At 46.3% G+C, this 25,894-nt stretch overlaps 1 protein-coding gene across 1 annotated transcript in view; it reads right to left on the bottom strand.

The window, feature by feature from the left end:
- The window catches only part of GRIK4 (glutamate ionotropic receptor kainate type subunit 4), a 201,699-nt gene that overhangs the window by 138,092 nt on the left and 37,713 nt on the right, over positions 1-25,894 (bottom strand). The window contains exon 8 of the mRNA XM_017865557.1: positions 21,121-21,174. Coding sequence (XP_017721046.1) covers positions 21,121-21,174 — 54 coding nt within the window. The remainder of the gene's footprint in view (positions 1-21,120; positions 21,175-25,894) is intronic.

Raw genomic sequence — 25,894 nt, 5'->3', positions numbered from 1 at the left:
GGGAGCAATAGCAGGCTCTGCATAGGGGCTGAGCTGGGGATGGGCCCAGACAAGTGGAGGTCCTAGAGCTGAGGTAGTTTTGTTGGAGGAAGAGAGAAGAGAGGACCTGTGAAACTGTGAGATTACCATGGCTGCAAGGGGCTGACCATGCCTTATACCACACAGGGTCTGGTGCCAAGAAACACAGAGCTTTAGTGTCTGGTGTCTGGGAACATGGAGGGATAAGGGAAAGGCTGGGCAGACCTTGTGGGCAGCTTCTGCAAGGGAGGTCTGGGAGAAGCAGTGCCCTGAGGACATGTTCAGCTGGGCTAAGCAGTCAAGTCCTGTCACTGGGGGCTGGATTTAGTCAACCCTGGGGACAGGACAAGGTTAGTCAACTAGAACTAAAAGCACAAGAACGTTTAATGACCCAGATTAAGTTTCTGTGTTTGACCTGAAGTAGAAAAGCAAGAAACCAAAGCACAGGTCCAGGAGGTGTCCTTAAATCAAGTTCATCTCCTAACTCAGGCCAAATGGGTAAGTAGGGGAAGTGGCATTCCATGATGTTTTCTGCCCAACAGCCCCTTCCCCTTTGCCTTCCTAACCAATAAGTGCATTACTATTCTCCCAGGCACCTTAGCTAGAAACTTCAGAGACAGCCTCGACTTCCTTATTTTTTAACTCCACACCGAGTCAACTGCCAATTCTGTCAAATCTATCCCTTAAATGTCTCTTGAAGGTGTCCCTTCCTTTCTAATCCCACCAGGCCTCGTCATTTCTCCTCTGCAATAGCTGCTATTTAATGGAGGTCATGCTTCTGATTTTGGAATATCTGGCCACTATACTGTTCAACTCCCAGGTTCCATTTATACTGATGACCATATGAATGGTGCCCCTTGGCATGGTGCAATGTGGCAATCTCATCAGGAAACAGTAGCATGTGTTAGAAAGAGCAAAAGTTTTGAAATAAGGCAGTCTTGGTTTCAAACCCTCATTTGGCCACATACTGGCTGGCTGATTTCAGGCGGGTCTCTGAACTTTCGGTGTGCTCACCTGTAAAGTGTGGGTAAGAGCATCTACCTTGCACGGGTAATCCATGACGAGTGCCTGGCACACAGGCACTCATGGCCTGGGAGTTCTCTTCTGTCCAAGTGTAATCCATCCTCCATGCTGCTGGTGTCACCAAAGTGGGTGCACTGCCCCACTCTCCTCCCTTTTCCTGGTCCCCCTGAACTGCTGGGCCCTGCCAAAAGGAAAGATCTGGCCTGGAGGTCTTGCCTTCCTCTTTGCTTGGCAAGAGATGATTCTTAGCTACTTGTCAAATGGGAAAAGTTTTGCTAAATAAGTCACCATAGGCTGGGAGGAGTGGCTCACACCTGTAATCCCAGCATTTTATGAGGCCAAGGCAGGTAGATTACCTGGGGTCAGGAGTTCAAGACCAGCCTAGCCAATATGGTGAAACCCCATTTCTACTAAAAATACAAAAATTAGCCAGGCGTGGTTGCATGGCGTGTGCCTGTAGTCCCAGCTACTCGGGAGTCTGAGGCAGGAGAATCGCTTGAATCTGGGAGGCAGAGGTTGCAGTGAGCCAAGATGGTGCCACTGCACTCCAGCCTGGGCGACAAGAGACTCTGTCTCAAAAAAGAAAATAAGCCACCATAAGATGCTAATTGCTTGGTGTGGCGATTTGTGTTGAGATAGATGCCTTTAGTTGAAATTCCAGATCTTCCAACCATGAATAATCACAAGAAAGCAGTAATTCTAATAATAACTACTATAATTTACTGACCACCAACTGTGTGCTAGGCAAAACTGAGCACTTCACTGAGAACATGGGAGAGATGAGGTTTGCCTCACATCGGATCTGTTCAGCATGAAGAACCCAGAAAAGGAGTCACAGCAAGTACCAGGGTGCAGCAGGTGGGAAGGAATTAGAAGTCAATGCAGTATAACTGCAGGCTTGTGTGGCTACGATGGCTCAGAGAAACAGGCAGTCGAATGCAGCTTGGTGAACTTGGCCAACTTCTGCTGAGAGCTGTCCAGCAGCCTCAGCCACCCCTAGTAAAATCTCTCCACAGTCATCATTATTTGAGTCTCAAATACTTCCCCGCTGGCCTGTGAACTCCTGGAAGGTAGAATGGACTGTCTCACTCACTGCTGTGTCCCTGGCCCCTAGAAAAATCAGTGAAACCAAAAACTGCCTTCTGGGCTTAATTAAACGGTTAGGAGAATAATGTGCTGGAAAGAATGAGTATGGGTCTGGAGTCGCGGCATTTTGGGCATTTTGACCTAGATTTTCCTCTCTGAAATCCCACATTCCAAAACCAATCTTTTATAAAAAAAACTTTTCATTTCTTTATTTTATCTTTTTTAATCAGAAAAGTTTCCTCATTTTAAAATGGGGGAAATAAGACTTCACGGTTCCGTTGTGAGACCCAAAAATGACAATATATCGGAGAGCTCTGTGCAGACTGGAAGCACGATACAGACTCCTTATTACTATTCTTAGAAGTAATAATAGAAGAGCTCAAGGAATGCATGTTTCATGTACTTTCAGGGATCATTAGCAGGTAGTGAGGAAGGCAGTGTGCGGAGGCCTTCCTGAAGCCCACCAGATCACGCCACAAAGGTGGCTATCTCCGGCGTCTGCATAAAGCCCTCAGCCCCAGGTAGCCCAAGAACCTTAACAGCTCCCTTCCCACCAGGGCCAAAGGCAACCTATAAAAGGTGTCACCCCAACACCTCTATGACCTCTGAAATCTCTCTGAATGTTAACACCTGGACCCATTTGGGTTGTAACTGGCCCTACTTGCAGCCTCTTCACTCCAGAACCGGCTCTGCTTCTTAACAGTGGTGTTTAAAATCCTTAACCCCCTTAACAGTGGGGTTTCCAGCAGTCCCTCATGTCTTGCCTGCTTTCACCCAAGCCTCAGCCTTTGATCCTCTCTGCTCCATGCTCGGCCCTGGACCCTAACTGCCTGGGAGAGGAGGCTGGCAGCCTCATGTCACCCACATCAAAGTGATTTATGAAATATCAATTTATTACTGAGTATAATAACACCAACTGCTTCCATGGATGTGGCTGAATGAAGCTTCCAGGGCACTTTCATGCACTGCTTTTGGGTCTCCCAACCGTAATTGGAAGTGGACAGAACAGGTTTTATTCATTTTCACATGTGGTACAAGAGGAAAGCGAGGTACCCAGGAGTTAAACGTCTTGCCCCTAAGACAGATATGGAATTAAGATCCAGGTCCTTGGCAAAGAAGACCAGTGATCATTCCTATCTTCCCTTGTTCTACCTTCCCTTGTTCTACCTTCCCTTGTTCTACCTTCCCTTGTTCTACCTTCCCTTGTTCTACCTTCCCTTGTTCTACCTTCCCTTGTTCTACCTTCCCTTGTTCTACCTTCCCTTATTCTACCTTCCCTTGTTCTATCTTCCCTTATTCTATCTTCCCCACCGTGTGCTCAGCACCAGGCTAGGCCACTAGGAGGTGGTGTCGGAGCATACCCCATCCCTGAGATTATTAATGATTGACAACTTCAAATGTTCTCACCCCAGGAGTCCTGAGAACACTAAAGAATTCTAATTTCTTAGAATATTATGATGAAGCTGAAAAGGAGGAAGATAGTCTTAAGACTATCACTCTTTAACTTGAACTCTTTATCTTCCCATTTGGATCTGGTTCCCTCCCTTGGTTCCCTGTTTGTGAATGTCACATGATCCACCTGTCAATCAAGCTAGAATTTAGAATGCATCCTCCACTTCCATGTTCTCACTGTCCACATCTCATTCATGTAAGCAGGTATGCACTCATTTATTGTCCTTTGAGGACATTTTAATTTCTTTACATCTCTTGAATCTGATCGCTGCCCTCCACCCCATCATCTCTACCTCAAATCAGATCCTCACCAGCTGGGTCCTAGACTACGGACTCACTGGTTTCTCTTCCTTTAGTCTTGCACTTCTCCAAGTTCCTTCTCCATGTTATTGCTGGAGTGATCTTTCTAAACTCCAAATTTGATCATGAACTTCCCCCTCGCCGAATACTCCTTTATTGCATACAGGACAAAAAACCCTTGGCTAGACATATAAGTCTTTTCATGCTATGATTCCTGTCTACCTTTTCCTCAGTGTCCACCTTGACCTCCTCCATCACTCAAGCCTCCAGAAGTGGCCACTCAATCATGTCCCCATTACACCTCATCTACACACCTGTCATCACTTGGAACTTTTTACCACGAGTTTGTTCAAAGCTACCTCTCCAAGGACTAGATGCCATTTGAAATAAATGCACTTACATTATCAGTGTTCACTCTGGTGCACCCCACATAGAAAGAAGTCAAGGCTGTTGACTGAAAACATTTAGGAAGCACTTGACAGACTGTGCCTCATCTCACCCCACTGGCAGCCTGGTCCTCTCACCTGCCCAAGGCTCTTCTTCATAGTTAGATCCATTCACTGCTCCTTGGGATCTAATGCATCGCAGAAACCAGGCCCCAGACCCTTGTCTCAGAAGTCCCCTCTTAGCCTTTTTGCAGGAAAGCCCTGGAGCCACCAGAAGTCCAAAATCTCCTGGGCACCCTTACATCCTCTCCTTCCCTCCTGAGCCCACTTAACTGTGGTACCTGTCTGTCTATTTATCTGCATCAAAGCCTGTGCTGTCTGTGTAGGCTGGGAGATGGCTTTTTGTGTAATAGGTCTTTGAAGACAGTAGCAGCTGGGAGGCTAATTCATACCTGTCAATGAATTTCATTTAATAGGAGATTGGTCCTAAATCTCCCAGCTTTGGATTCTTCTCCCTGCATGTTTCGTATTCACTTACCCCCATAACCTGGACATGCACATCCCTTCCTCCCGGGAACTCTGTCCTTTCTCTGCTTTTCTTTCCCAACATGAGTCCACAAACAGGACTTCAAAGGCAGACCATATTCCACCTTGTTCAATGCTCTATCCCCTTCACCATATCTTGTGCTTAGCAAGTGCTCAATACACATTCATTAAATTAATTAATGTTCACCTGCAAACACTCATTAGGGTAGAACTACCTTTACAAAGACTTCAGTCATATGCTTCCAGGAAGAGGAAGGCAGAGGCCAGGTGGAAAGCCCTCTTACCTCCTCGGCAGCAGCTGGGTCTGTCTTCATTTTTTTTATTTACAAGACTGTTCTGGGTCTCTGGGTGCTAAATAAGTAGTTATTAACTGTGTGGTTAACTGTGCAGTTGAAACCTCAGTAGGTCAAATTGACATGAGAACTGGTGGACACCTCAGGCTCTCCCCTTAGGCTGCAGTGAGCTACCGCTTTTCTGCAGGCTTCCTTCTTCAAGCACTGATCAGGATTCACTGATCAGGCCTCCTGTTTATACATCAGGTGCTAAACCTCTCCTTTCCCAGGTCCCAACACATTAGAATCAGGCATGTAGAGATCCCAGGCACCCCCAGCCCCACCATCTCATCAGGGGTACAAGGAGTTGTTTAGGAAGATGAGTGATGCTGTCAATCAGTGGCCTCTGCTCCTTACTAATTTACATGCTCCATATTGGCACCAGGATCAAATAATGGGTTCTCCACAAGGGCTGGGCGTCTTGCTGACTCTGCTGTGTTCTAGAGGCCACCAGGCTCTCAGATAGGTTCCCACAGTTGGGGGGCGGGTGGGGGCTGGAGGTGGGGATACGCATAACAGTTTTCAGCTCTTGGACACTTTTTAGATCTTAGTTTCACTCATTCCTTCATTCATTCAACAAAAACATGAGTGTCTCCTTGAGAACACACATCATGCTGGGCACTAGAAATAGAACGATAAGCACACCCCATGCCTGTCCTCAAGATGCTTAAACTTAGTAGCAGGTGGAGGGCAAGTCCTGAAGTGTGGTTGATTACACGGTGCGGCGCGTATAAAGCGGTCTTTTCTACCAGAATTGCTGCTGATATTCCTGAGCTGAGAGTTGACTGCAAGTTGAGACCCGAAAGCTGAGCAGGAGTCAGCCAGATAAAGAGGTAAAGAGGAGTTTCATGAACAGAGAAACCACAACATGTGCAGAGCCCCAGAACAGCAAGAGCTTATGACAGATTCAGGGACCTGCAAGTCCTTCAGTATGGCTGGGGTGTGCAGTGGCAATGGGAGGTCACCGGAGTTATGTTACAGGGTTCAGACTTTATCCTGAGGGTAATGGGGAGACAGACACCGAAGGGTTTTAAGCAAGAGAGCGATATGATCAGGAATGGTTTCAGGACTATCTTAACTCTCTGCCAAGACGAAAATCCAGCTCTGGAATTCACAGGAGAGGCGTCTACCACGTGAGCTATGGCTGGAGGCCTCAGTGGGATGGGCAGGCCTCAGGCTTGCCACTGGGTTGTGAATATGAGGGAAGCTTCAGATGGTGATTCACGGGGCTGTGGATGCCTTTGACACGGAGTGGAGCCTGATGCTGAGGATGGAGAAGCTGGATTGCTTCATAATAACAGCAATTGCTACTCCTAATGGTGCTTGTAATACAATAGCACTTATAATGTAATAATAATAATAGTGCGATTTGCCATAATGCCTTTTATTCTCAGTCTCCCTCTGCTTTCCAAATATTCATTAAATCTCAAACACACTTCTCAGCAGGGCCTAAATTCCTCAGGGCCACCAGCCCCCCTGCTAGCCACAGCAGTTTCAAGAGGCCTTGGTTTCCCCCTTTGCCTTGGCTGTCAGTTTTCCCTCAGGGGCTGGTTTACAGGCCATCATCAGGATGCAAGGGATGGGCCCTGTCCTGAGCGCCGCCTTGCTCCAGCAGAGACAACACAGAGTTTATCATTTGCATGATCAAGGGATGTATGGATTTCCTGCCTCAAGTGTCTCCAGCACTCTCCTCCCGGTGCCCTGGCCCCAGATCTCTCCTTGTATACCCTTTCACCAGATGGTAGAGGAGAAAGGAAAATAAGTAAACTAATTTACACAGTTGGCATGTGTGGTAGGCAGGATTCTAAGATGACCCCCAAGAAACACACACACACATACACATGCACACACACACTCCCCAGGACTGTGACTATGATGAATTTTACCTCTGCAATTAGGTTATGCTATATGACGCAGTCGGCTTCAAAGAAGGAGATTATCCGGATGAGCCTGACCTAAGAGTCCTTTAAAAGCAAAGAGTAGGCCAGGCGCGGTGGCTCAAGCCTGTAATCCCAGCACTTGGGAGGCCGAGACGGGCGGATCACAAGGTCAGGAGATCGAGACCATCCTGGCTAACCTGGTGAAACCCCGTCTCTACTAAAATTACAAAAAACTAGCTGGACGAGGTGGCGGGCGCCTGTAGTCCCAGCTACTTGGGAGGCTGAGGCAGGAGAATGGCGTGAACCCGAAGGGCGGAGCTTGCAGTGAGCAGAGATCTGGCCACTGCACTCCAGTTTGGGCGACAGAGCGAGACTCCGTCTCAAAAAAAAAAAAAAAAAAGCAAAGAGTTTTCACTGACTATTTGCAGAAGAGGAAGCCAAGGAGATATGAAGTGAGCGAGGGGTTGGACTAGAGGGAGGCTCCCTGTTGATGAGATGGAGTAGTCATGGGGAAAGGACCCAAGAAGGGTCTCTCGAGGCTCAGCTGTCCCTAGCCAAGAGCCAGCAAGAAAACAGATTTCATTCCTACAACGACAAGGAAGTAAAGGAAGTAGATTCTGCCAACCACAGGAATGGGCTTGGAGCGGGACCCTGTGCTCAGATGAAAATGTAGTCGGTGACATTTAGATTTCAGCCTGAGCAGAGAGCCAGTCATGCCATGCTGGACTTCTGACCTACGTGACTCTGCACTAATAAATGCTGATGTTTTAAGGTGCTAACTTTGTGGCCAATAGAAAACCAATACAGCACAGAAAAGCCAAGAAGATCAGTTTGACAAGTACAAGATGTGGGCTGGGAGGTAAAAAGCAGATTCTCACATCTGCCACTTATTGAGTGAAAACCCTTAAACGTCTCCGAGCCTCACTTTCGTACTGCGTAGAACTGGAACACCCACCTTACAGTGTTATTTTGAGGGTTAAAGATCTTGAGTAGAAGGTGCTGGGCATGGCGTCTGACACACTGCTGGTACTCAGAGCCAGTAACACCTGTTGTGATAACACCAGCTTTGGGAAATGGGCAGATTTTTATTATTAGACTCTCTTGATTGTGAATAATCGGAAATTGCTGGATCAGTAGACAGAAGGAAGGCCGAGGTATTTCTCATTAAATTAATGAGACTTTGGAATCTTTAACAACTTTGTGACAGAGGTCAAGGCAGCTTCCTCTTCTCCCAAAGCTCTATTAGATAGAAGGCCTGGGCAGTCAAAGGCGAGCATTTCCATTATGTGTCCAGAGATACTGAACCACAGTAGTCTCCAGGGCTTTGTTCCTATTTCAGTTTGATGTATTTTATATGCACGGTCTGATGCACCCAGTCACCAATACACACGGGCATAGAAATTGTGTGTGTGTGTGTCAGGGGCAGATACAAGCAATGCATTTCAATTTTTACTAAATGGATGCTACACAAATATCTCAAACTCAGCTCTGGGAGCCCCGTGGGACTTATCTTCCCTGTCATGCTATTTGTCAAACATCAGCAAAGGGGTTGTCTGATAATTGGTTCCTCCGATGCAAAACAAGAGTTTCTTCACCTCCACCAGGGTCTCAACACATCCTGCTGAGTTCAGGGGGTGTTGCATTCAGAAACTAAATGCTTCTTGTTTCTATTGATTTCCTGGCAATACCCATTCTGTTCTCACGCCCCCCTGTCCCCCTTGGTTAGGAACTGAGGGTATCTGGAAACTCCTGCCTCACCTTGGATAACCAGATGTCACTGAAAGGCCCAGGGGCTGGCTCCTCCTCCCCTACCTGAGCTCTGGGTGGGATAAAGACCTAATTGGTTAATTTTCATTTTTAGTAATCCTGCATCCCCAGGGTACACTGTCTGGCTATTCTTCCAGGATAACTGACAATAATGCCTCGTTCCCCCCCAATATACTGATTCATCAGTCCCAGCTGAGACCCACTCTTGCTGTGGGTGGAGAGCAGATGAAGGGACCCAAATCGAACAGCTTAATATTGGGGTACTCTTGGGGAAAGTTCCCATGTAGCTTGGGGCCATTCTTCTGATCACCCGAGCTTGTCAAGGGAAGGGTCTCATCTCTGATACCTTTTTCTCTTCTTCCTCTAGCCCAACAGGACTGGGTGAACAGCCACATCCCCACCAGCCAAGTAAGGCAGTGGCTTGATTCAAATGTCCCCTGAATCAGAGCCTGTGCTGGGTACCGTTAGCATAAGGAGAGGGAAAGTCAGAAGTACTGAGGAAAGAGCGGCCGCCTATAAATGCTGGCAAGAAGAAAGGTGAACAGAGCACAGGAGGTAAGCCCTGCCCACCTGGGGCCGCCTGGAGCTCCGGATGAAGTTCATTGATGGCATGGAGCATCTTAGAGTCAGTCTGTACCTGTGCCTACTACATCCCCTGCCGCCTCAAGGGCTTCCCGGCCATCCTCCCTGCAGCATTCCTCCTCCAGGAGGGAGTTTCTCCCGCCTTGGATCTCAGGGCGAGAAGGCTTCCAGGGTCAGGAACAGGATGCACTCCAGTGCTGGCGGAATAAAGTTCACCTTTCAGATGCTTCTTCCTAGCTAGCACCGGAAGCAAACCAAGGCTCCGCCACCTTTAGGACTGGCCTAATCTCCCTGTTCCTGCCCTAGGGAAGCTCTGGTTTCCATTCTCTTTTTAAGCCAGTAGGGCCCACACCCTGGAAGAGGGACGCTTGTTGACAGCTATCCAAGTGGTAATCCCTGGGTCTGGGATTTTAGGATATTTAGCCTGGGACAGGCATTTGTAACAAGCCACCACCAAGCTAAAGGTGCTGACTCAGGTCCACTTGGGACTCATGCCTTTCCTCTTCCCCTGCCTTACATAGGATAGCAAGTTGGCTGACCGTGTGGAGTAATATGAAAGCTCTGAAAGGTTCTCCCCACCCCCAAAAAACCTTCCTTACAAGCTCCACAATTTCTCATGCAATCTGCTTCCTTGGTTAAGGCCTTAGTTAAAAAGCAAATGTTGTCTGGGATGCACGACCCATTAACTGTGTGTATCCCCCACTTAGAATGTCCTTCTCTACCTGGCTAACTCCCATTGATTCTCCAAGGCCCTTTGGATGTGGCCTATTCCAGGAAGCTTTTGATGAACCTGCCAGGCTAGTCTGGAGGCCCTCCTTTGATAGCCCCATAATACCCTGTCTTCATCACTTTATTGAACCCACTGATTTAAGATAATCGGCGTGTGTTCTTCTTCCCCTCTAGTCTGACCTCCTGGAAGGTCAGAATTTTATTCTTCATTCTATACCCGACACATAGCACAGTAAGTGCTCAATTAATACTGATCTAGGGAATGTGTGAACTGTGTGAGTGAGGAGACCTCCTCTCTCTACTCCTGACTCACTGTGAGAGCCTGGCCTAGTCACTTTCCCTCTTCAGTTCTGTTTACTTAACTGTAAAAGGATGAGATTTAGTTAGATGCTCTCAACAATCCGAAAGAATTTAATGTTGTCATGGACATCAGCACCTTGGCATGAACTGGATTTTCAGATTGCCCCATCATCTCCCAGGGCTCTACGGAGCAGGTGAGGACACAGGACAGGTACTTCTGAGTAAGGGAGTGGTAAGAGATTGAGATAGCTCACAAGACGGGGGTGCTTCCTCACCTTGGGGTATCTGGACAGTTGAGTGCACTGCAGGGATGAACCAGCCAGACGAGGACACTGGAAAAACCATGAAAAGGAGGGTGGCCGATTTCATCTGGAAAACAGGCTGGCCAGGAGAATTCATCTGGTTGTTCATTACGTATTCATCCAATCCATAAACTCAACAGAATTTCAGAGCTGAAAGGTCTTTGGAGACCTTCCAGCTTGTCTCCAGAGGAGAAAGGGCTTGTCCAAGATCACACAGTCAGTGGGACAGCCAAGACAAGACCCTGGGCCTACTGATGCCAATTGCAATGCTGAAAAGTCCGGCAAATGTGCATAGCAGCAGGACATCATCTCACTTGAGACTTCCTTGGCTGGCTCTGGCTCCACCTCTCTCCATCACACTCTCCTGCTCCAGGCACAAAAAGGACCATAACTTACCACTGCCTACATGTCACTCTCCAATTGCCATCTCCAACCCATGCTTCAGTAAGAGAAGCCATATCTGTAAACCCTCATCCAAACCCCCAAAGAAGAACTACATGCTCCTTCCTCTGGGCTGCACACCTCACATTAATAGATGCAGACCTCTTCAATTCACATCCTGCTGGACCACATCCTCCTAGTCCTTGTATCTCCCACCACACAGCAGGCACTTAAAAGATGTTTGCTGAATAAATGTAGTTGATGGTAGTATTTCCCATAGGTAAATTGCCTAATCATAGCTGGCTAATCATTTTACAATCCTATAACTTGGACCAAGGAACTTCAAGCTGTCAGCCATAGTTTCTACAATGCAAAAAATAAATCTTCAGTCAATGCCTCCTGAATCCCCTTGTGATTCTCTCTGTTGTTTCTCCTTCTGAATATACCTCCATCTTCCAACAACCATGTGCAGAGAACAGGTACAGGAAGGTTAACAGCTTTGGAAAACACAGTTTTGGATCAACAGCATCTCTGTAAGAAACTGCTGTGCCCATGTACGCCCAGGAGACACCTGTCACCGCCAGACCTGCCACCTCTCAGGGTTTGCATTTGGTGGGGTGGTACCTTGGCAGCTCAGACTGACACACAAGGAGCTTTCACTCCATTACTTCTTTTCTAGTTGCACTAAAAACATATTTATTCACCAAAGTATACTACCTTATGCAGAGTGGCTCTCCTAAAAGGCTCAATAAAGCTGAAATATGTGGATACTCTTAATAATTTTACAATAAACTACACTTTGGAATCAATTGCTCTGACACTAGAAAGTTGTCTGGCTGATGGATTATAACTTCTGGCTGTGTGCGTGCGTGTGTGTGTGTGTGTGTGTGTGTGTGTAGAAGTGTGCATAGGGATGCGCACGTATACGTTCAAGTGTGCCTGTTGCATTTTCCGTGAAGGACTGAAAGATGTGGAAAAGGCTCAAGCATCCTGGGAACTACAGTTCCAACTAGGTGAGAGGCCAGTTGAAATGTTTCTGATAACAGCTGTAGAGTTTTGGAAAGCTAGAGGCAGTAAATCAGGAAACTGAGGTCTAAGGATGGAAATACTCAACAGGGAAGTGAGGAAAAAAAGAGGGATGGGAAATAATATTTACTAACAACCCTCAGGATTAGAAACTTCCCAAGGTGTTCACAAAATAATGTTATGAGATAAGCATTATTATCTCCATTTTACAAGAGGGAAAACTGACAGGCCAACAGGTTAAGTAACTTGCCACATGTACATCTAATGTATGGCAGGGCCCAGATAGGAACTCAAGTTCTCTTTGATCTGAGGCCCTGGCAGCTTCCATTAAACCATATCTCTATCCTCAGTGTCAACACAGTAATCAGGCTCACCCAACCTCATATGCCAAGCCACTGGGACAGAATACAGGACTAGATCACTTCGTAATGGCCTTTATAACCTGAAGGAGAGGTTTGTTTTAAAGACCCTTGGCTTCTGGCTCCATGAGTCAGCTGCCAGGTGTTGGCCCGAAGATACCACATGATCAAGGCTGACCAGGGCATGGTGCGGCCAGTGAAGGAAACAGTCCCAGGTGACAGAGAGACCACTCGGCACAATCAGTCTGACTGTCCTTGCACTCTTCTGTCCTCCCCTGCCTCAATGATCATTCTTGGTGCCAACCCTGGGCCTCAGGTTTTGACATCACTCTCACTCAGCAGAATCCCTGAAATTGTGTCTCTTGGATCCTGAACTAAACCACCCTGCATGGGCCTGCACAACCTTAACTTCAAATCTGACCAGCTCAGAATGGGAGGAAGAGTATTCCAGATGGAGTAGTTGTCATGTAGGCTACTCAAGTACCAGGGGGTCCTGGGGAATAGGGAACAGGGCCCAGCTCTCCTCGGCTGAAATGCAGATAGCTTCCTTCGTGCCTGAGGCTTAGTTGGGATGAACTGAATTCCTGTGGGATGTAAAGAGATGAGTTATCTCACTTGGCCAGCCCTTCTACCCCAAGAACTCCAGATATTATGGAAAGCTCCATTCACTCATACAATATTTATTGAGTGCCTACTATGCAGGAGCCCACTGGATCTATGGTGATGAACAAGACTGATTTAATCTTGCTTTTCTGAAGCTCCAAGTCTGGCAGAAAAGTTAGCATAGAAAAAGGGATTCCCACTCAAGATGAATGCTACAAAAACCAGAGCACACGGTGCTGGGAAAGTGTGTGACAGCAGACGTAACCTTGTGGGGTGTCGGGAGACTTCCTGGGGAAGTGACATTTAAGTAAGACCCAGAAGATGAGTAGTATCAGCTCGCCAAAGCAAGGAGTGAAAGAGGGGGGCTGTGTGTGTTCTCACTTCCTCCTGGAATCAATTATTTTTTCCCTCTCTGTCTGACCTGGTCCCCTTTCTGTAATAATTTTAGCAATTTCAAATTACTTATGGCTAATCTCTCTGATAAACCTTTGGGAAAATAAATGTAGGCTCAGGTCTGCTGACAATAAAATGAACCCAGGGAAGGAAAATTGGCTGCACATGTCCTTTCTGCCCAAGCAAGATAGAGACTGGGGCATGGAGGGGTTATTTCTGCAGGGCTCACTTGGACCTGACTATAGTTTGGGAATCTGAGGAGCTGTTGGGTGAACAGAAACTGCTTCCACAAGTCACATGAACTCTCCAACCTGATGGGGCATTCTCCCCTCTCTCCAGGGAACGTCCCCAACTCCAAGACATTGTGAACTGAAGTGCCCCAAACCACATATAGGATGAAACAGGTCCAAGGCTGAAAAGGCCCTTAGAGATCACCTAAAACAATCTCACAATTTTTCAGATAAAAAACTGAAGCCCGGCAAGGTAAAATGGCTCACCCAGATACAGGTGGTAGAGTGAAGAGGTTAAGAGCTACCTGCCTGGATTCGTGATCTGACTTGATCACCTTGATCAAGATACCAACACTTTATAAGTCTCAAGCAAGCCTCAACTTCCTCATCTCCAAAATAGAGATAAAAACTGTGCCCCCTGCTAGAGTTGTTTTAAGGTTTAAATGGGAAAATAACTGGGAAGCACTTATTAGCACTTACTCACAGAAAGTATTCAATAAATATCAACGATTGATATTGCCATGCACCCAGCTAGTTAGTAGCAGGTCTGGAACTTGAAGCCATAGCTGCTTCACTACTAGTCCAGGCCTCGCCTTCTATAATAATGAGGCTTCCTGCTGGCATACTCCTTCCCCCTGCCTTCTAACATGGCATACCCAGCTCTCAGTCCCTTCTCTCTAGATTCCCCAAAAGAAAAACTCTGGGTGACCACTGCCTCTGTTGACACCCCACAAATGGCAGCCTACCCTCCAGCACAGTGATGGTGCCAAGAGCAGGAAGCTCTGGCCCTGCCTAGGGCATGGCAATGAAATGGTGGCGATGGCGTCCAGCTAGTCACACCACCTGCAATGCCATAGCAGTTCAGTGGCCAGCAGACTGCACAGCCTCCTGCTTCCAGCGTCCAATTATTTCCCACCTTTCATTGGCAGTCCCTGACTTATGACCCTTACCCTTAAATCTCAACACTTCTCTCTGCCAAGATGGCAGCTCCTGCCTTTGGCACAGGGCCCACCTATGCTCTCTGACAACAGATTGCGGTGATTTTATCTTTTCTATTAGGCAGTGACTGCATATCTCTCTGGGTTCATTAGTAGCTGGATAATCCCTCCAGATTTATTAGCTCAAATTGAGCTTCCTCCTTCATCTTTTCTCTTGTGGCATCAACCACCCCTGCTGTCTCAATGGTAGACTGGTTGCCCAGAGGCCCTTACTTCTTTATGTCTTTTATCCAAACTTCCATCAATCTTGCACAACAAAGGTTTTCCCCAATCAAACCCAGAGGCCAACTGGAAGACAGAGACTCCCTTGCAGAGTAAAGAGAAGAACAAGCACAGTGCATCTATAACTGTCCTACGCGTGCCCTCCTTGGATAAGAGAACACAGGGAGCTGACATCCTTATAACTAAGTGCCGATCTCCACTTTTAGGATCAGTTATCCTCTAAAAAGACAAGCCAGGGCTTGGGATGCTAATTTCTTTTTTAGTAATACATGATATAGATGTGTGATGATGATTGACAATTTAATAACGTGGCAGAGATTGTTTTGTGGTCATTAAACCCATTTCCTGTTCTCCCTGGGCACATGGCTAGACTACGTTTCCCAGCTTCCCTTACAAGTGAGTGTGGCCATGTGATGAATTCTAGCCAATGGAATTGGGAGCTGACACATAAACCCTCCCATGTATGATCTTCCATGTTGTTTTCCTAACACTGGTCTCTAAGAGGACACATTTATAAACCAGAAGAAGACTGGGCCCTTGAATAACCTTATGAAACGCTACTCACCAGGAATATCCTTTTGGAACTTCAACTGAGTAAGAAATTTACTTCCACTGTATGACACTATGAGATTTGGGGGTTTATCTGTTATAGCAGCTAGTATTACCTACCTGGTTCAGTGTTATCAGGAGCTAATTTTTAAATCTTACTAAGACTGTTAAAAGATGGATGTTATTATTATTCACATTTTACATATGAGGACAGAGAACCCCCATTTACATATGAGGACCTTATAACCCCTCAGCTTATAAGCTCCTGAACTGGGGATTTTTACCACTTCTGACTGATTTTAAGGATGCAATTTTTATACATCAGCTACTTTCTCTCATTATAAAGCTTCTTAATCACCAGGACTCTCAACTTCAGTCATGTGGTCTTACTTCTTCCAATTTGCACACTTCAAATAGAAATTAAAAACACATCTGACTACTTCACACTCATTGGGATGGCTATTATTTTAAAATGAAAATAATAAGCATTGTCAAGATTGCAGAAAAACCAGGACCTTTGTACATTGCTGACAGGAATGAAAAATGGTACAGTCATTATGGAAAACATTTGGAGGTTTCTCAATAAATAAACGAATAACGACCACATGACCCAGCAATTCCACTCCTAGGCATATACACAAAAGGATTGAAAGCAGGGACTTGAACAGACATTTGCATACCCATGTTCATGCCAGCATTATTCACAATAGCCAAAAGGTGGAGGCAACCCAAGTGTCCATCCATGAATGAATGGGTACACAAAATCTGGTGTGTGTGTCTACATACGCATAGTCTACTATTCGACCTTAAAAAGGCAGGCAATTCTGATGTATGAATGAACCCTAAACAAAGTCAAACACAAAAGGACAAATATTATATGATTCCACTTATATGAAATACCTAGAGTAGTCATATCCATACAGAGAGAAATTAGAATGGTGGTTGCCAGGGGCTGGGTGGAAAAAGGAATGGGGAGTTTGTGTTTATTGGGTACAGAGTTTCATTTTGAAAAGGTGAAAAATGTTCCAGAGGTGGATGGTATTGATGGTTGCATAACAGTGTGGATGTACTTAATGCCACTGAAAAGTGTACTTAAATATGGTTACCATGACAAATGTTATGTCATATATATTTCACAATAATACAAAGCTTAAAAAAAAAGAAATACAATTTCTGACACATGCTGTAACATGAATGAACCTGGAAAACATTATGCTAGTGAAATAAACTAGACACAAAAGATAAACATTGTATAATTTCACTTCTATGAGGCACCTAGCTAGAATAGGCAAATTCATTGAGAAGAAAAAAACATGGAGGTTACCAGAAGCCATGGGGAGGAGGAATGGGGAGCTATTGCTTAACGGGTACAGAGTTTCTGTTTGGCTTGATTAAGTTTTAGAAATATACAGTGGTGGCCAGGCGTGGTGGCTCACGCCTGTAATCCCAGCACTTTGGGAGGCCGAGGTGGGTGGATCATGAGGTCGGGAGATCAAGACCATCCTGGCTAACTTGGTGAAATCCCGTCTCTACTAAAAATACAAAAAATTAGCCAGGTGTGGTAGTGGGCGTCTGTAGTCCCAGCCTCTTGGAAGGCTGAGGCAGGAGAATGGCGTGAACTCAGGAGGCAGAGCTTGCAGTGAGCTGAGATCATGCCACTGCACTCCAGCCTGGGCAACAGAGCAAGACTCCGTTTCAAAAAAAAAAAAAGAAATATATAGTGGTAATGGTTGTACAACACTAAGAATATACTTAATGCCACTAAACTGCAAACAAAGGCAGGCAGATTGATTTCTGGATGAGGGCAGAAACTAGTTCTCTGTGTTGGCATGCTTTTGTGACTTGGCACAGTAATTTTATTTCTCTTAATTTGTTCCTTAATGGGTCCACTTCATTTTGGCCTGGACTCTTGACCCCTTGCCTCAGTCTACCTGCCAGGACTTACTTCCTCATAGTTGCTCTTCGTGTGCCTGACCTCTGGCCAAGTGCTGTCAATTTACCTGTCAAGTTCTCATGATTTGGACCTCATAAGCTAACCCTCTGCCCCAGGGCTCCACCTTAACCAGGTGCCATTGCCGTCTGTTGATCAGAGATTTGCTCTGAGGGGAATGATTCCTGACCCACTAGAATCAGAAGCAGTGGCATGATGCTGTTTCACTCATCAAGTCTCTAACATCAGTGCCGACCACCCAGATCTCACTTTGAAATAGATAATATAAATAAAAGGCTCAGATGTCAGCTCACTGTTTCCTATGACTGTGTGCCTTCATCTCTATACTTCCTGTCACTGACTTCCTCCTCTGTTCTGGAGAGGGGCTGTCCCTGTCTGCTGCTCCCTCCCCTCCTGCAGAAGTGTCTCTCTCATTGCCTGACACCTCACTGTCACCCTGTCACTGAGCCCAGCTTCCCCTGTACCAGAGACCTGGCCCTTCCCTGGACTTGCCCAGCTTCTTCCAGCTCCGCCTGTGATCACCATGTGACCTCTAGCAGCCTCCGCTCTCTCTGGCTCAGTTCCTCTTATTGCATCAGTCACCTCTGTCACCCAAGGTTCAGGGTTAGCACACTCACTCTTCTGCTGGCTACACCCTGACAGAGAGAGAAACTGTGTTTCTATAGGGTCAAATGAACTGATGGTTTAGAAGTTTGATTCATGATGGATAATTTTGTCCCAATTCTTGTGATGGTTAATCAACTGACAGAATCCACAGCAGTCAACCTAATTCATTTATGACAGATGCCCTAAATCCACTACTTTTCCTTATGCCTGGATGGGAGTGAAGTATGGGCATCTGATCAATTACGCAGTAATTACGGACACAAATAAACCCTACAATGGTCGGTTCAGTCACACACAAAAACTGTACTACCTAGTCCTATTTCTTATCTGGAAATAAATAAAATGGCATTTTAGGAGTCACTTTCACAGGCCATGCATGGCTGGGGAGCAAAATAAGCATCTTCCATTCCTTTTAGCCCATGGGAGGCATAAGCTGGACTTCTTAAAATAACACCTTCTAAATAAACTTGTACTGTGAGTCTGTTGCTGTGTGTACATTATCTCCCAAAGCATGTGCTATTAGTGTCCACTTACAGAAGAGGTTCCTGGGGCTCAGAAAGGTTAAGCAACCTGCACAGGATCACACAGCCAGTAGCAAGTCAAACAAAAGTTTTGAGTCATGAGTATCTAATGCCAAAGTCTGTACCCTTCCCATTTACCAAGCTTGTTCTCTAAAAGCTGATCTGAGGACCTACTGCATCACTGTAGCAGAATTCAGAGTGAATCTCCAAGGGATTCAGAGAAAGAAGAAATAAGAATGAAAACCCACTTGGCATCTGTATTGGGGAGAAGGGACTGGAAAATGCAGAAAACAACTCATTATCCTCTGGATGAAGCCTCTCCCTCTATGGCCCAAAACACCAACTGGGCCAGATGCAGTGGCTCACACCTGTAATCCCAGTCCTTTTGGAGGCCAAGGCAGGCAGATCAAATGAGGTCAGGAGTTCGAGACTAGCCTAGCCAATGTTGTGAAACCTCGTCTCTACTAAAAATACAAAAATTAGCCAGGCGTGGTGGTGTGTGCCTGTAATCCCAGCTACTTGGTAGGTTGAGGCAGGAGAATGGCTTGAAGCCGGGAGGCAGAAGTTGGAGTGAATCAAGATGGTACCACTGCACTTCAGCCTGGGTGACACAGCGAGATTCTGTCTCAGAAAAGCAAAACAAAACAAAACAAAATAAAACACAACAAACAACAAACAAACAAAAAAACACCAACTGCAACTGGGCAGAAAGAGTGGTCCTAGAAACAGTTTCTTTACTCCTATTAGAGGTTTGTCCCTTTTAGAAAGCCAAAGCACTCATGAGAAGCTTCTAGAATATTCTCTCACTGGCAGATTTTTGCAATGGCTCTGCTGTCGTTTTCTTGACTATTATTCAGTCAGCATCACTCATAGTTACTTTTCCTCATGATTTCCCCTTGCAAACTTACAAACTGTTAATTCCATGAGTCCTGTTAATTCCTAAAGCTCATCTCATCCATGCCCACCCAAAAAGGAGAAAAGCTCTTTGAAAACTGAAAGAATCATAGAGATATGTATTTTTCTAAATATAATGCCTTAGAAACATATAGTACTTTGATATTTACAATAAATTTTTACTTACAGAATTCCAGTTAATCCTCATATAAAGGTTTTATATTCCCAGTTTTAAAATGAGAAAACTGGGGTTCAGAGTCACTGCAACTCAACCAAAGGCTCACAGCGAGCATAAGGCAGAGTCAGGACTTGACTCGGGCCTCCTGACTTCACGGGCCAGTGCTTTTTCCACTAGACAACATTGTCACCATCGTTCTTATAATTTCTATGAATGGAAAATAGTGGTACACTGTGGAGGATGCTGTCTTAAAAACCTCTAAGCCAAGCAACTCCACCTTATTCTGGTTACCGTCCTGGGAACTCATATTCCAAATTAATGGCTTCCTTCTATCTGCTAAATCACCCCAGTGACACCTCGCTGCCCAGTTTCTTCCTCCTCTACTGATGTTGCCGGCCTAATTTAGGGAGCCTGTCTGGCAGGCTGGCACTGGCCTGCTTTTTCCCTCTCCTCCCTCTATTTCCCAGGCTCCCGAAATGGAACACAACTGTACTTTCATCTCTCTTTGCTCCTCTGCCAACTTGCCCAGGCTCCCCCAGATGCCTCCTTACTTTAAGCAAATGCTTTTGCATTGTTCTGGGAGTAGTGTAATCCTTTTTTCCCTTTTTCCATATTAATGCTCTAATTTATAGCAGCAGTGTTAAGAAAAAAAAAAAAAGAAACAAAGGAGTTCATCTGTTTTATGTTTTGAGGGGCATGAGGGGGGCTTCTGGGGTGCTGGTAATGTTCTATTTCTGGAGCTGTGTGCTGCTTACACAGGTGTGCTTACTTGGAGAAAGTTTTCTTAAGCTGTGCCTATATAATATGTGTGGTTTTCATCTACATGCACGCTAGACTTCAATGAAGATGCCAACAATGGGGTAGGTATTTTGACAGTGGCGGTGAACGAGGCATTTCTACTCAAGTTCAAGCAAAGGCTGAATGACTTCCTGGCAAGCCTGTTGTGGGAGTTCCTATACCAGAAGAAAGGTCACACTGAATTCCTCTAAGGTCTGTTTCAACTCTGAGAACAAAGGCCTGTCGGATGCTACAGGGTCAACATTCTCACAGCAGCCCCTGGAAAGGACTGTTCATAGACACCGACAGCTGGAAAAGAACAAGGGTCTCAGAGTCCAAGCCTGTCTCTCTGGGCTGATATCTCCTAAATCTCACAAGACATTTTAGGACACCTGATCCCTAAGTCCATGTAGAGACTGGGCAACAGGCCAGACTCATTCCTCCTGCACCTACTGAGGCGGCTCCTCCATCACACTACGGCCCAGAATTTGCTTTATGTAGCTAGTGGCATTTGAACGGCAGCATTAGATTCCCCAAATCCTCATTCTCCTGTGGCTCACAATTGTTGGGATGAGGATTTCCAGGACGCCCTGCCTCTCTGGTTGGCTTCTGCTACTCTGCTTCTATCTCCCGTATTCCTCATCTCCTGGGCTTCGTCCCTCACAATCCACCAATCCTGACCACTGACAACACTCTCTTCCAAGGAGGTGAGCTGTGAGAGCATCTTACCAGATTAGTGAAGATGTATGTGTAATAGGCTGACACCATCCCAAGTTCGGCTGCCTGCAAGGCAAAGAGAAGGAGATTAGAGAAGAAAACAAAAACTCACTTGAAGCAAATGAGCAGTAAGGGTTCCAAGTGTCTGCCATTTGTCTGGCCCACTGCCCCTTGGCACCAGGTAAAACAGAACATCTTGATTGGTTCTTATGTTGCCCTTGATCTGGGAGGATGGAGCAGAGAAAATCTGGTCTCAAGAGAGGGGTCTCTCCACCTCTCCACCTCCACCATGCAGTGGCACGCGTAGTAGCTGATGTTCTTATACACAACATACTCCCATGGTTATAGCCAGATCTTACTGAAACCAAAAAGGCTTTTAGGGAAATGAAGCAAATAATAAAACAGACTACAATAATGATCTCCACAGCTATTAACAATAACAATGGCTAACATTAACCCACTGTTTAGTATGTGTCAGGCACTCTCAAGCATTCTACATGGGATAACTCTATGAGGTTGGCACTATTATTCCTCCCCAACCCCATTTTACAGCTGAGGAAACTGAAACAATGAAAAGCGAAGTGACTTGTACAAGATCACATGTCTCATTACTGGAAAAGATAAAAGCAAATCCAGGCAGCCTAATTTCAGTGCTTTTATCCAAACTATACTCCCCCTTCAGGACTGTTACATTGATGGAACCACAAGCACAACTCTCTTCAGAGCCCTGGCATAGACAAGAAAGTCCGTAGGTTGCAGCAATGCAAATGAACTCCACTCCGTCAGAGTGCAGGGCAGACTCATAAGGGTATTCTTGAACTTGCAGCAACGTTGGAAACAAGTGACTCATTTGCAAACCTGGGTCCTTTATTCGTAGTAAGGAGTCAGTTGCCTGTGACATGCCTCACCCTTGATCACAGCACATCAGTGTGGCATCACTCCACAGCTGAGAATTGCTACATCAGAAGAGTCTCCCTTTTGTCTGATCTTTGTACCCATCGTAAATACCCCTAGCCAACCTTCCCTGTCAGTGTGCCTGGCTTTGAGTGTGACAGGTGCTATAGAAACTGACTTGTAGATCAGGTAAATAATGAGCTCCGCTCTCTCCAGGGCCCTCATCCCTCCTGACAGTTGGCTAGATTTTCCTAATGTATCCTGCAGCCCTGGGCCACTGGGAGACTGTTTTGTCATGACTATTGAGGTGGATGGAAGAGAAACCAGACCAAGGATGATTACATTTTCCTCTTACATAGTGTTTATCTCCCAAGGAACTCAAATAATTTTGTGAGCATTCTTTTTTTTTTTTCCTTTGAGTCAGAGTCTCCCTCTGTCACCCAAGCTGGAGTGTACTGGCGCGATCATGGCTCACTGCAACCTCCGCCTCCCAGATTCAAGTGATTCTCCTGCCTCAGGCTGCCAGGTAAGCTGAAATTACAGGCACCCACCACACCTGGCTAATTTTTGTATTTTTAGTAGAGACGGGATTTCGCCATATTGGCCAGGCTGGTTGTGAACTCCTGACCTCAAGTGATCTGCCTGCCTTGGCCTCCCGAAGTGCTGGGATTACAGGCGTGAGCCACTGTGCCCGGTCATTCTTACAGGAACCCTCGCAGGCTCCCTGAGGAACAGGTTGGGGGTAATTCTATCATGGTTGTTCCAATGGGAAGCTGGAGGGCAAAGGTTCAGGGGCTGCGGCAGGAGTCTGGGGGCACAATGGAACTCAAGGTCTCTTTGGTGAGGCTCCTTCTTCCTCCAGGCCAAGCTATATTTCCTCCTTCACTTTCAAGAGGATGGTGTGGCAAGATGACCAACCCATCCTATGCCCCACTGCACACACACAATCACACAGTCCAAGTAAGTGTGCTGCTGCATCTCGCCCCTGCCTAGACGGATGCGACCCACTGAGTGAGCCCGCTGCTTACAGCGACGGGCTGGGGGCAGAGGGACCGGGAAGTGCCACAGTCGGGAACTAAAACCCATTTTGTGAAATCTGCTGTCCTAGAGATAAAAGACAAGAGATCCTTGGTTTTTAAGGCCTGATTTCTGGGTAAACATGGAGTTCGTTGCTGGAACAGCCGCTCAATAAAATCAGGGATTACTCTGCAAATCCTCCTGAAATCAAGAGACGGCAGAGTGCTGCCAAACTCCGGGGGCTGGGCTCCCACGTGCACACCGAGTCTCCCAGAGGCCCCGTGTGCTCTCTGCCCACTTTGCTTCCCACCCTTGCTGAGGCCCTGTGAGGCCTTGTTGTGCCCTCCTGGAGGGAGGAGTACGGAACCCCCGGGAAGCATGAGGACAGAGGCCAGGCCTGACGGAACACCTGCCTGCCTGGGAAGGCAAATGGGAAAAGGGAACAGACTTTCCTGAAGCCTTGCTGCTCATGCATCAGTGTGGCTCCCAGGTCACAGGAGTTGGGGCTGACAGGTGGGCTCAGGAAAGACAGCCCCGAGGCATCGAGCAGAACCATTTGCCAATAATGATCACTACACTACAGGCAGAGCTTCCTTCAAAAGCATGGCCACACACACACACACACACACACACACACACACACATCTACAAAGCGTTTTTAATTAACATACCCAGTATTGGCAAGGGTGCTATAAGACACCTATACGCTGCTGGAGAAAGTGTAAACTGTTACAGCCTTCTTAAAACGCAATCTGGCAAATCATATCAGAATCCTTAAAAGTATGCATACCTTTAACTCAGTAATTGCACTTCTAGAAATATATGCTGGGGAAATATTCATGAATGTGTATAAAGATTTATGTACAAAGATGTGCATCTCAGCATTATTTATTGTAGCAAAAGATTTGAAACAACCTGTATGTCCAACAATAAAGTGATGGTTAAATAAATTATGGGACATCTGTATGATAGGAAGTGAGGCAGCCATTAAAATATTTCTAGAAAAATGTTTAATGACATAGGGAAAATGCATGGCATAGAATTAAGTGGGGACAAAAAGCGCTTACAGAAAAGTTTGTGCAGTATGACAATAATGTGGGGGAAAAATGTGTCTGTAAAGCAGAAAAAAAACAGACATCAAAATTTAACTGTGGTTAAACAGCTCTGGGTGATAGGATTGTTAATAATTTTTAGTCTCTTCTATGTGCTGTCTTTTCTATACATTAAAAAATTTCAACAATGAACTAGTAATATTGTTCGAATTTAAAAAATCATAGTGCAACATCAGATGCTGGGAGCCACGGAGGGCAAGAGATTGGCCCCCAGAGGCTTCTACTAGGGCTGTTCAGGCAGGCTCTAGCTACCGCAGGTGGACCTGTGTATTCTGAGCTACCCTCCACAAGCGACATGTGTCTACTAAGCTGAAGCTCTCACTCCCTGCTCCCAACCTTCCCTAAAGAGGGCCCCTCTCCTCCCGTGAAACTTGGAGGAGCTTTTCCACCCTTAATGACTTCATTGATCATAGCTCCAGGCCATAAGGAAGACAGAGAAAAAAAAAGAAAAGAGAAAAATGCTGTGTTTCTGTGTATGCGTGTGTGTGTGTGTGTGTGTGTGTGAGAGAGAGAGAGAGAGAGAAAGAGAGAGAGAGATACCGTCTGTGTGTGTGTGTGTGTGTGTGTGTGTCAGAGAGAGAGAGAAAGAGAGATAATGTGAGTTGGGTATACGCACACAGACAGACATGGCTTTGGAGCTCTGGAAGATTACTATAGCAACGGGCTGAAGGGACAGTCCTCGGTACTGAGAGAACTCATTCAAATCTCTTATTAACTCTGAGTCAAAAATGAGCTGGGGAGGGGCAGCTGGGAGGGAGGGGGGTAAGGACAGGAGACAATCATCTGAGTGTCTGCGGGCTCCTCACAGCTTGGCAGAGGTTAACGAGGAGCCTCGCTGCCCTAGTGGAAGATGGCAGGTTGTGTTTAAATGTGCAATTAAAATGGCATTAGAAGAAGCCAGTGTGCCTGGAGAGGTTGGGGGAGCCACCAAGGGGCCTAGAAACGGGGCCCTTTCTCTCCGAGGTTCATGCCCAGCCCAGCCACCAGCCCAGGAACTGGCGTCAGGTGACTCTGATGCTGCCCAGCTATTTCCAGCTGTTTGTCCTGTGTGGGGCCCCTAGGCTCCTGATTTCTCTCTCTCTTGGATGAGCCTCACTCACAGAGTTCTGGTTTCCAGCGTGCATGTTCTGACTCAGGGGCTGGCGCTGCCCCTCCGACTCCAGGAGCATAGGAGACACTACCTGATTTGCAGATAAGAGAGGGGTGTGAAGGCTCGGCCCTGCTCCACTCAGGGCTGGGCCTTGGACACATCTGTTCATCTCCCAGAGTCTCAGTTTCTTCATCTGTGGGGGAAGACATTATACCTACCTCACGTCATTGCTGAGAGCTCTACGCTGGGAGACTGACTGCACAGCAGCTCTGTGTAAACTGTTGTGCACCGTGTCAGATTAACAACAGGTGCTGGAGAGGATGTGGAGAAATATGAACACTTTTACACTGTTGGTGGGATTGTAAACTAGTTCAACCATTTGGAAAACAGTATGGCGATTCCTCAAGGATCTAGAACTAGATGTACCATATGACCCAGCCATCCCACTACTGGGTATATACCCAAACGATTATAAATCATGCTGCTATAAAGACACATGCACACGTATGTTTATTGCGGCACTATTCACAATAGCAAAGACTTGGAATCAACCCAAATGTCCATCAGTGACAGACTGGATTAAGAAAATGTGGCACATATACACCATGGAATATTATGCAGCCATAAAAATGGATGAGTTTGCGTCCTTTGTAGGGACATGGATGCAGCTGGA

The sequence above is a fragment of the Rhinopithecus bieti genome, unplaced genomic scaffold, assembly GCF_001698545.2.
Source record: "Rhinopithecus bieti isolate Rb0 unplaced genomic scaffold, ASM169854v2 scaffold_82866, whole genome shotgun sequence".
NCBI classification, from domain to species: domain Eukaryota; kingdom Metazoa; phylum Chordata; class Mammalia; order Primates; family Cercopithecidae; genus Rhinopithecus; species Rhinopithecus bieti.
The sequence above is the reverse complement of the archived record's forward strand: the minus strand, read 5'-3'. Positions and strand labels throughout refer to the sequence as shown.